The following is a 12,123-nucleotide window of genomic DNA, read 5'->3' as shown; positions in this document are numbered from 1 at the left end:
ATCATACAAAGTTAAATTTCAATAGCATACAGATATTTATGATTTTTGTATGAAAAATGTAAGGAAATTTGTTCAAAACCTATGGTTATACTCATTTTTCTTTTTTACCACAAACATATTTATAAACGAAAATGTAGCATCACCATAAACAGCTGAAGCTAGACTATCTACAGACAAAATTAGCAACGAATCTGATGCACTGTAAATTCAAGTCCTCAGGACAACGAAAGTGATTAAGCAAGACCTCAAGTAACAATGTTAATGCCATTTACAAAGGAAAAAACTGATACAAAAACATTCAAAACCTGAACATCACTTGGCATGTAAGGGAAAAAAAAATCAAATTAGCTGAAAGGTTCATAAACACAAGGTCTTATTTACATTACACAAAGCTCAGGTGTTAGCCTTAAACGTAACTTTCAAAATACCTTCAAATATATCCAACTCAGATCACTTTTGCCGATTTGCTGCAGTACAAATCATGTGCAACATCTTTTTTCCTTAAGACAAAACAATTCTTCAAACAATACTGCAAGTACATCACTAAACACCATGAGCTCTATCTGAAGGGATTTCTTTAGGAAGAACAGATTTTTTCCCCCGTCTCTTGGTAATTTAAATTTCTTGCCTGCTCTTATATATTCTTTTGTAAATTTTTTTTATTTGTTTCAAAATCACAAATCAATGTGAGCCACCTATCACATAATAACCAGGATGATCAGACGCTCCACTGGTGATTACAAAAATGAAACCAGCAGTGTTTCCCTCATTGATTCTATTCCTTTCATACAAAGATCTCAAAAGTATTTTCTACATCATAAATCTTTCTAAATTTTCCAACCACTGCAAATTTCCTGGTAAATTTTAAAAGCTCACTAGGTGTCATATGAAGAGATTTCTCAAAGTATTCAAGTCAAAATATTTGTTCCAGGACCAGTAAAAAGTTTCTCCAAATTTTCTTTTTTATAAAAATAGATGCTTTTTTTAAACCCACATCAAAGAGGCTCTTATCTCTTTGGCAAGGTACTGCTTTACGAAAAGTTCTCCAGTATTCTTACAATAAGCGTTTATAATGTAGCCCCCCCCTTCCCCAACCCAAATCATAATTACAAAATAAATACTGTTTTTAACTTCATAAATAAAAATGTAAACTTCAAAATACTTTTCTTAGACATAACAGCAATGCTTTAAATGTAAACCAAACACAAAGCTAATCAGAAAAGAAAAAAAAGGGGGGAAAAATAAGACACAACCAACTGAAGAATTACAACACAAAGCCTCAATATTTACTCACAGGTTCAAGGCAGTTATGTAAAAAGAAAAGAAATGTCTTCCCTTAGCTGAAACACTTTAAAAGGTCCACCTTCTTCAAAGAAGGCAATAGAATGCAATGTGACAGGTAAAAACCCTGTACCTCTTGTCCATATTCAAACATAAAAGATATTTAAGAAGTTTTAATTCAAATACTAGCAATAAAAAATCTCACATATTTCTTAGGATGCTAAGTAGTCGTTTTATCCCCATCTCAACACTGACTTACAAAGACATTTACTAATGTATAAAGTTTCTCTTAACTTGCCTTTGTTGTATAGTTTTCATATATAAATGGACTGAGGACAAGAGCTCATTAGGCTTTGTGCGTTTTGTTTGTCTTAAAGGAGACCTGCAGTACTCTGTCTCCCAGACGGTATCCATTGAGGCTAGCTATCGCCATGGCGGCCTCATCATAGTTTGTCATAGTCACAAATCCAAAACCTTTGCATTTATTGGTGTTAAAGTCACGGATGACCTTCACGTTGGTGACAGCTCCAAAAGGCCCAAACATTTGCCACAGGATACTCTCATCTGCATCGGGAGCCAGGTTGTACACAAATATACACCACCCTGTTCCAGGGTGCCCAGGGATATTAATTCCAGCCAAACTGGTCATTCCATCAATGGTCATTGGAGAAAACCTACTAAACAAAATAGGGGACATACATGCACACACACACACACACACACACACACACACACACACACACACACCAAAAAGAGAGAGAGAGAGAGAGAAAGAAAGATTGGTTACAGCAATGGACTTTTTTTTCCATTTTTTTTAATCCCCCCAAATTTTAGCAATTCTCCTCCCCAACAGATACATGTATAGCTATTCAATTTTTCAATCAACCTATGTGTGGCTTGCAGTGACATGCTGCACTATCAAGGTATTACTAAACTACAAAATGGTCATTACTTGCCGCACTGAATAATACCATCTACAATGGCAAAGAAATGTACTTAGAACTGGCTTCATGAGGTAAGCAGGACTGGGGAGCAAAAATCAACACAAATAGAAACATGCTATAATGTTACAATGCAACACTAAAATAATGGGTTTTTATATGACCAGGTGGCATCCAGTGGTATAGAAATATTCCATGATTCAACCATGCTTCAGAAAGCAACTTTTCATTAGATTAACATGCAAAATAAAATCCAACACAAACTTATGAGGGTAGAAATATCACTCCCCAAATCAAAGAAACTAACTGTGGGAAGGGATTATGAATATCATGAACCTCTATCATTACCTCTTTACTCCATAAGCCATATTGAGCAGATTGTCCAACCTGCAAAACACACATTTAGCAAACTTCAGTTTTAATGTTTCCCCTTGATGTTGAAGAAAACTGGGCTTGTTACTGCCACGTTCCAAGGGGACATCTATACATTACTTCTATGTGAAGCCTCAGAACACTGGGTCTTTTCACATTCCTAAGAAAAGGGGTACCACTGCCAGCTTGTCCAATGAATAAAGCCAATCTCTACAAGGGTCAGTGCAGGGGAAACAGTGGTGGTCATTTGAGGAAACTACTTGGAGGAAATATGGAAGCTCTGGAAGAGTTAACATGTGTGCTCTTACTGAGCAAATACTGGGTGCCCACAAGTACTTTAGTATTGTAAAATTGCTTTACTAATTCTTGAAGATATCAATACACACACACAGACTGGGTGGCCTGTCCAAGAACATAGGGCTAGCAAAATGAAGGAATTAATATTCAAACTCTGAAGTTTACTGAATTCTTTAAATTTCCCTTTATCTCTCAGCTTTGAAGGATTTTCATCTTTTAGACTCAAAGGGGTATAATTACAGATAGAAAAACCTTATGGACCATCTTGCTTAATCCTCCCATTTCTCAAATATACTCTGCTAAGGTCTAGAGAAGGACCTTAGCTTTAATGAGCAAAAAGTCAGGAGCTTAAGACTCTGAACCTGATGCAGTGTTTAACTGTGCCATGAAAGGTATAGGACCATTTAGTTTTAAGAAGCTAGTCAAGAGACAACCAACTTGAACTCATCTTAAAATAATTTTTTTTCTTCAGTGCTAGAAATTGAACCCAGGGCCTGGTATATGCCATTGAGTCACATACTCAGCACTTAAAAAAATTTTAAAAGAAAGTGATTGGGATAATTACACACTTTTCCCAATGCATAAATTAGTCTTAGAGTCTCTGATCCTTCCTTGTTTTGTTAGTTTCAAAAAGACTAATGTATAGCTATATGACCACCATAAGCTGCCACAATGCTTAACACTCCCCAAATGCCACCCCAGGTCAGGGGGCACAAATATTTTCTTCTTTTAACACCTCTGAAAGATTAAGTTTGAGAAAAGTATCAACCTTTTTATAGAGACTGAGGTACAGGTTGAAGCACATATGAATAAGCAACTACCTTTAGTCCTATAAAAGCCCAATCTCTCTTCTGGTCTTCTAGAAATGGATGAATGTTTTCTATGCCCATCCCTGCCCCCAATTTCCACTAGGAATTTATGTGCTTTGCAAAAATGAGAAAGACTAGGTCAATGTAACACAAACTAAGAAAATGGAACAAATCACCATGACACAGGATCCTCTTCTGGTGTGTGTCTTGTCCCACTACCCTCTCAATGTACCACTAAGCACAGTGGACAGGCCTGGGTCACTGCTGGTTAATTATATATACCTGGTGACTAAATAAAAGCAACAAGGTTACCAATATTATGATAAACTACTTAATCCAGGATGCAAACTACCAGAAAGACTGGTTTGGTAGACCTATTGGCACATGCAAGTGGTAGAGCACACGTATGAAGAGAACCTATATGTAAGGTCTTTGTGTTCCATAGAGATGATGACTATACTCAAAGATGCCAGGCCTCTATACCGAAGAATAAAGGTCACAAACACTGTAACAAAGATGAGTGCAAATTGGCATTACCAATTTGAAAGTTATCTGATACAGAAGGACTGCATCAAGCTGCAGGAATGATTAAAGGATCCATTTGGATATGATAACCTGGAGAACAGAACAGCACCACGAGGCCTCTGTCCAAAGTGCTGAAAGGCCAGAATTCAGAGGCATCTTGTTACTTCACTCCAAATAGAGATATGCCATCTACATCTATTGTGTCCTCAGGCTGGGACTGCCATGATTTCCCACCATCCACATAGGACATCAATCTCAAGTCCAGAGACAGAATTTGCTAAAAGTTTTCAGCACTTTAAAGTAAAGACAGAGTGGAAACTAAACCTGTCCCAGAACTGAGAGAAGGACATCTCAATCCCCCCCATCCCTGAAATCTCCAGGCAGGATGTCTAGGACTTTTACACAAGCATCTCTGAAGACCCTCTGATGGGTCTCACATATGCCCTACATGTGAAGTCCTATGAGACACCATGATTTTCACTGAATTCTTTACTTAGCTCCCACTTTAGGAAAAACTCAGTTTCTCAGAATTTAAAAGCAAGTTATCTACCCTTCTCCTCCCCCACTATCAGGAAGTGTAGGGGGGGACATGAATTCATGAAACTGGGCCGAGACACCAATGAAACCCTCTGTCTATACATGGCCCAGTTTTCCTTGTTCTCTCAGTGTTATGCATCCATGTTTCCCAAGCAGCTTAGAGCAAGCAGAGGGTCCATCACATGAGCATCTCACAGCAGAAGCCTAGTGGCAGTTGGGAAACTATATACTAGGCAGCGACAAGATAAAATAGTTGATTGCTTGGACCAAAGAACCACTATTACTCCCTACAGTTTATATATATATATATATGCTGGGTCTGTCCATAGCTCAAGGATATCTTCCATACACAGTCATTTAAAAATGACCATCAATTTTTAAGTGGAGACCAAGCCATCAGAATGACTCAGGTTTGCATGCTGAGATACTATACTATGGGAAGTAAATGTTAAGATTCCAACAAATACATACTTTTATTACTTAAAAATAACATTCTTTACTTATATGTAACAGATGCACTGCACCCAAGATCTGCATTCAGTCCCCATGCACCATGCATGCTTCCTTGCAGAAGACTAAGCAGTCCTCAGAGGGCAGAGGTGACCAATGGCACCATCATCTGTCTTTACCCTGTACATATCCCCTTATAAATAACTTTAAGTGGATTTGGAGAATTAGATTGGATAACCTAGCTTTAATTAAAATTATCTTGACTTAAAAGGTAGCTTAAAAAGGATTCCCATGTTGTGGAAGGGGAGGGGCAATATAGTTGAGAATGATAATAGTAAGAAAAACTAAGAAAAGGGAGAGCCAATTATCAATTCTAGTATAAGCCACTTTCTGAGGTTAGACATAAAATAACCTACCATGTATCACATGAACTTAAGAAATTAGAAACTATCAATAAATCAAGATCCATAAAATATTGTTATTGATAGTTTTTTATGGATCTTGATTTAAAGGTATATTATTTACTAACACATTAGGTGAATAAAATATAAAGCCAGCCAACAAGAAAATCAATAACACATTTGATATACTGTACAGTTCATCTTTATTCTTTCTTTATTCTCTGATCAGAGTTTATAATTTAATGTATATCATAGCCCAAGTCCACATCCACACATAATTTATGAAAGAGCACACACAAACATGATTTTATCAATAGGAATTCAACTATAATTACTTATTACTGGAAATATTCTGAATACACCATATGTTAGATAAAGCTTTCCCATTTGAAAGCCAGGTGTTTATAAATATAGAATAAAAATAAGGTACCTGCCTAATTTTCAAGAAGCATCTGACAGACTGTGGGAGAGGCTATATTCAAGTAAAGAAGTGGTGAGGAATCAAAGTCAGAAATGAAAAGTATGAAGAGAGACTACTAATGAATAAAAAATAAAATTCTACAAGTAACTGTTATCAAAACTTCTCCAAAGGACTGACCAAAGCAAGATGAACAATATACCCCCTCACCCAATCAGATGGGATCATCTGTCTCCTATGAATGAGGAAAGTTATCCCAGAGGCTCGATACCAGTTTCTTCCAAAAGGAAATTGTGACAATGCAACCAGCAACATGCCCTGAATGCAGTTCAAGTACTGACTGAAAGACTTTCAACAATATATATTATATAGGCTCACAGAAGCTGGCATTAGTCTTGATCACCTCTGATGAAGCCTGAGCTGCTCCATCAGAAAAGAACATGAAGAGATTTGGCTTATCATTTATTCAGATATAATGTCTAATAATATACTTAAGGGGCTGAAATTGAACTATCCTCCCAAATAAATAAGGCTTGTCTTATTTTGAAAACTATAGTTGATTGACTGAGCATATTAGATCAACAATGCTCATAATAAGAAAATTTACTATTAATGGGAGTTGACTGAGTCATAAACCTCACAAGGGCACTTTTAAACCTGATCCTCATTTACATGGATTTAATTTTTTATCTTATGTGGTACACTTTTGGATATTAAAAGCTCCTTGACTATTATAATACTTACAACTGTTTTCTCCAATCCCTCTCAACTCCCAACATACTATAACATAAAGTGAGACATTTTCTAAAATGTCTGCTGGAAGGTGATAAACTCAAAAGCTGAGGGCATCAGAACACAGACAAAGCCTTTGTACAGGGCACTAGATGTGAACTACGCAAAACACCAACAAAACACTCAAGACCTTCATTCAAAGGACTTTGTAAATTGACAGAAGGGTCAACCTTTATTCAACAGAATGACACGGGGGAAAAAAAATCCAGGTAATGACAGCCAAGTTAAAGACAATGAATAAAAGCACAAATCACATCAGGTTAAACCTGAATTCTAGAAACAGATTCTCTAATACCCATTCTAGACCAAACACCTTCACTGAGCACACTGGAGAAGTTCACATTTGAGACTCTGGACAGAAACTGGAGGAATGGAGGTGAGAAGAGAGACAACAGTTAGGAATCTCAAGGAGGACTGATTCCATTTGCCATCTCTTCAGTCCTTTGGCCCAGCCTTGCTCAGAACTCAGTCTTGGTTCTTACACTGTTTTACTTAATGATTACCACAGAACAAAAAAAAAGCTTAAATCAGAAAAACAAATCAAAAATAACTAAAACCAACAGAGTTTTCTATTAACTGTGTGCTGAAGTTAACCAACAGGCTGCCAAGGAATCACCTGTAAAATTCCTTTGGGCTTATCTGTCCTCAATTCTCAGAATGCATGCATACATACATACATACACACTACACCACACAGAAACTCATGGAGGAAGATGCCGTAGTAGAAATCTACAGGAAGATAAGAAAAGCTCAAAATGAGTATTATGATATTTCTTTCTCTATCAGGGCAAGTATCAAGCAGCCTGATGCATCTCTCTTCTAGTCCAACTGGCACTACCATCCACCAAAGTCAAAGGTGACATACACTGCTTTTTTCCTCACAAAGTTACAGCAACAGAGCTCAATCACATAGGAACCCAGTCACCCAGTTCAAACGTAGCCTTTGACAGTACCATCTCTTCTGCCCATGGCAAGAGCTGATTTAAGTAGGAATTCAATGTGGTGTTTATGGCAAATTTCTTTCTCACATTTCAGGTAACATACTTAAATATTTTTTAAAAGAAGATATTATGAATGATTTATCCCACTCTCGAGTACTCTAAAACCCCAATGAAAAAATGCATGTGATTTAAGTCAGAAAACATAACTTCCACCTCATTAGGTCAAGTTTGGTTATATTTTTGCTAATTATTCTGTCTCAGGAAAGAAATAAAATTAATATGTACTTGTAATAAAAAAATGTGTGGGGGTTAGATGGCATTATGGCTGTAGTACACCATATGGCCAAAAAGGACATTAAAAAAATTCTGGAAAATAAAAACTGAGTAACTTGTTTATGAAACCAGAAACTGTGCTCTGTTGAATTTCTTAAAGTCTCTATTCTCACATGCAGATTAGGGATGGTTTTGAATGATTTCCTAGGTTGGCTGTTATCCCAGGATTAGACTAAAACTTGAAAAGCTGAAATATTTATACCTGTCAATGAGACAGTTCTTCCTTGGGTTAATGTCCTGGTCATTCTATGGACTATAAAGAGGTCAAAAATTACCACCCTCAGGCCAAATCCACACTGCCACCAAATGCTACATGGTCCAAGAGATAAGAACAGCTTTTACATTTTTAAAGCCTTGTTTACTTTAAAAAAAAAGATATTCAAATACTGTAACTCATAAAGCTAAAATATTTACTATCTGGCCCTTTACAGGCAAAGTTTGCTAACCTCTAGCCAACAACAACAACAAAAAAAAGGGGGGGGGGATCCATTTTTAGGAACTTAAGTGTATTAGCATAGGTTATGATTTTTGGATGATGTGTATGCTGCAAAACAATAACCCAAAGAGCTTGACTTAAAAGTCTTTTTGTGTTTCAACTTCATCAAAAGAAAAACTTTTTACAAAGGGGAAATAAATCAGAAGCTCTGGAGGCAGTTCATTAGACCATCTGTAGGTTAGGATTTCTCAATTGATGTTTTAGGCCAGATAAGTTGTTGTTGGCTATCTGTACAATGTGAGCTATTTAGTAGAACCCCTGGCCTCTACCCACTAGATTCTAGGAGGTCAAAAACATACAGCTCCCAAATTATGCCAATACGAATATCTCCAGGCACTGCCAAAAGTCCTCCAGTGGCAAAATCGCCCCTGGTGGAAAACCACTGTCCACTGTTGTAGATAATTGTCCTTTTGTCTCCACTTCTAAATAGCAAAAGAAAACTATTCCCCCAAGTAGATTTTTTCCCATTTAAAAAAAAAGGAAAGAAAAAAAACAACATTAACAAAACAAACCAAATATCCTGTTAATAAAAGCACTGGACAGTAAACCTGAGCATTCTCTTTTAGCTCAGTAGCTGGGCATGAGAACTAGACCAGACTTACCTAAAACGCTGAGCCTGCTGAGCTAGCGGTCCTGGATACCTTCTGTTTGGAGACTGGTACAGCTGGGAAAGGATGGCCTGATTGGTTTTTTGGCTTGGATTATTAGCAAACTTTACAGTGATTGGCTCTGTGGCACCAGGAGGTTTCTGGCCATTTAGGCCTTTGATAGCTTCTTCTGCCTCAATCCGCTTGTCAAATCGAATAAACCCTACACCCCTTGATATGCCTATGGTAGATGTGAGTAAAGATATGGGGAAGAGGGAATGGAAGGAGAAGGGGGAGGAGAGAAGAAAGGATAAATTAATTTTTCCTTCTCAAGAACATCTTTTCACTCACATAAAGCATTTGCCACAAAATCACATCAGAAGGAATGTTTTTCCTTAGCAATTGGATGCAGAATCACAATTCCGCATTTTTTAAAAATGCATGAAGTCACCTAAACAATCTGAGTTATCACATGCCTTCCAATAAGCCAACGAGAAAGCACAAGTATGTCTGTCCATGTTTTCCCTCACACACTCCCTTTCTCTCTCCCATGCACTCTCCTTAATAATGTCAGCAGCAAGCATCAGTTCCATTTTTCAAATGTACTATGGGATAAATAGTTCAGAAGTAAGGGGCCCAACAGCTCCCTTTCTTATAATAAGAGCAGAACCAGGCATTTACTAAAAGATACATGCACTGTAGTAGAAAGATAAACTTTAGCTCAAACGTTAAATAATATATTCAGCTTAATAATATTATGTAGGATGTAGGTCCTGGAAAAAAATTGTCCCAAGATGGTCTTCTGGTTCTCCTAAACTCCCCTGTACTTCTAATGAGCTAACTTATATTAGAAATGTAATGTTACATGGAGGAAAAGAGGAAAAGGAGGACCCAGCTCTTAAAAATAAGTAAATAAGTAGAGATTCAAAGCATTCTGGCCTCTACTGCATTACTCTTAACTATGGAAGACCATTCCTGTTCATATTCTCCCCACTTTGAGAGACAAGAATGATAAAGCAAAGGATGGCCAAGAACCTTTTCAGCTTATGAGAGATGGCAGAGGAAACCCAGCTTACTCCACATAATTACTGTGAACAGGCTAGTGGGGTGGCCATGGCTGGTCACCATGAGGTGAGCAGCAGCAGGATAATGCTTTCCTGGCAAGCAAGTAGGCTCTAATGGCACCAATCTGGGACCAGCAGGTAGAAAAGTATCGATGATTCAGAAACTGTATTGATGAAGAAAAGGGGAGTTACTAAGAAAATGCACTAGACCATCATCATTTAGAGGAACTTTATAAAGAAATGAAGGTCTACTTGCTTTACAGTTAATTGTGTATAAGGTCAATGGCTCAGAATTTTCTGAAGTAGATAAGGCATTTTTTTTTTTCTGGATGCACTTAATCTCAGAAAGCCCTTATCACTTTACCTTTTGTATGTAAGCTATATTCATTGCACATTATTACCACCTGATGGCTAAATAACAAAATTGCAGGTTTTCATTTTTTCATTTCAGGTAAAGTGAGTAAGTTTTCCTTGAAAGCCGTAAGTATGAAGATGAAATTACAGCAAATATATCCCTTCACTTATCTACTACCTCCTATTAAGAACTAATGACCACTAGGATTCAGCTGTTCCATTAGGAAAGCTTTAGATTTGCAATGAAATGGCCTTTACACAAGATGAGTCACCTAAACTGGTGGTCCTAAAACCTGAGCATGCATCAGAATAATCTAAGAGCAAAATGCCCATCCTCTGAGTTTTATTGGGTAGATTTTCTTTGGGGGGGGGTCCAAGAATTTATAATTCTAGTAAGGTTCTAGGAGGATGCTAATGATGTAGGTATCATACTGACCCATACTTGAGAATCACTGACTAAAACACAAAGTGGTGAGCTAGGTCCACCTGTGATCCCACATGCTCAGAATGAACTATCAACTAGTTAAGAGGGTTTTCTGTAACATAAATGAAGTCTACTCTCAATCTATCAACTTCTCTTTAAAATGAATTAAATAAAAAGCATGAATGATATGAACAAAATAAAAAGGGCATTTTTGTTGCTTTGAACAAATTTTATCAGGATTACTGTGTCTGGATTTCTATTTGACCCCCCTAATAATCTATGTGATACAACAGTATGATAAAATGTATAAGAAGGATTATGAAATAACTAATGCAGCTAAAACCATATTGCATATGCTCTTACTTGACTGAATTTTCTCATGACAGCAAAACCTACAGGCCATTCTTCCAGGCATGTATACAGTGGCAGAAGTCTCTAACCACAATTCGAAGGGTGGTGCTTCCTATGAAGCCAATTACCAGCACATAAGGGCAGAACAGGCTCTCTTGATCAAATTCAAATCAACTACACTGATCTGCAAATGAAGATTACAAACTTAGCCCAATTTTTATTCTAAGGCTAATCTGCTGCTTTCTTTATTAAAAAAATATTCACACATTGTAATATGTAAGCTCTTAATGTGGCTGCTTGGGAACACAGTACTATGGGTGTTCATTTTCCCCCATGTTATCATGATTCTCTATTTTTTAAATGTTCATAAAAAATGAGTACTGCTGTTGTAAAAATATGCCTGAATTTTTTTTCTAAAAATCCATAATCAACTGTCAGCTTTCCTTTAACTAAGAAGCGCTGACAGAAGTGTTACTTTATATACAAAAATTTCTTTAATAAACATCTTATTCTTCTCAGTTCTGTTCAGTTAAAAGCTGCATTAGGCATAACATAAATTTTTAACCTTCAAAATTCTGTGCTCTTACTGCATATGCCTGTACAGCACAGCGTGGACCTGGAGAACAGCCTGAGCAGCATGGTTGCAGTGTGATCCTCCCTTGGAGGACTAGCTGCATACTGCTGCATTAAACTTTGCTCTTTACAAAAATAAGATTGTTTATTAGTATTTTATAAGGAGAATGGGGGCTT

General features: G+C 37.0%; 1 protein-coding gene across 7 annotated transcripts in view; it reads right to left on the bottom strand.

Moving 5' to 3' along the window:
- Positions 1–1,627: 1,627 nt before the first annotated feature.
- Positions 1,628–12,123, bottom strand: part of ELAVL2 (ELAV like RNA binding protein 2) — a gene marked incomplete at both ends in the record, with an annotated part of 122,511 nt that continues 112,015 nt past the window's right edge. For 3 of the 7 annotated variants that reach the window (XM_081280520.1, XM_081280516.1, XM_081280514.1), the window contains 3 exons: positions 1,628–1,958; positions 2,571–2,609; positions 9,196–9,421. In XM_081280520.1, the coding sequence (XP_081136646.1) occupies positions 1,628–1,958; positions 2,571–2,609; positions 9,196–9,421 (596 nt within the window). The remainder of the gene's footprint in view (positions 1,959–2,570; positions 2,610–9,195; positions 9,422–12,123) is intronic. The other 4 variants (XM_081280515.1, XM_081280517.1, XM_081280518.1 and 1 more) reach the window with 3 other exon arrangements.

Source organism: Spermophilus citellus (assembly GCF_964194105.1).
Source record: "Spermophilus citellus genome assembly, chromosome: 2".
Lineage (NCBI taxonomy): Eukaryota > Metazoa > Chordata > Mammalia > Rodentia > Sciuridae > Spermophilus > Spermophilus citellus.
This window is presented reverse-complemented; position numbering and strand designations above follow the sequence as displayed.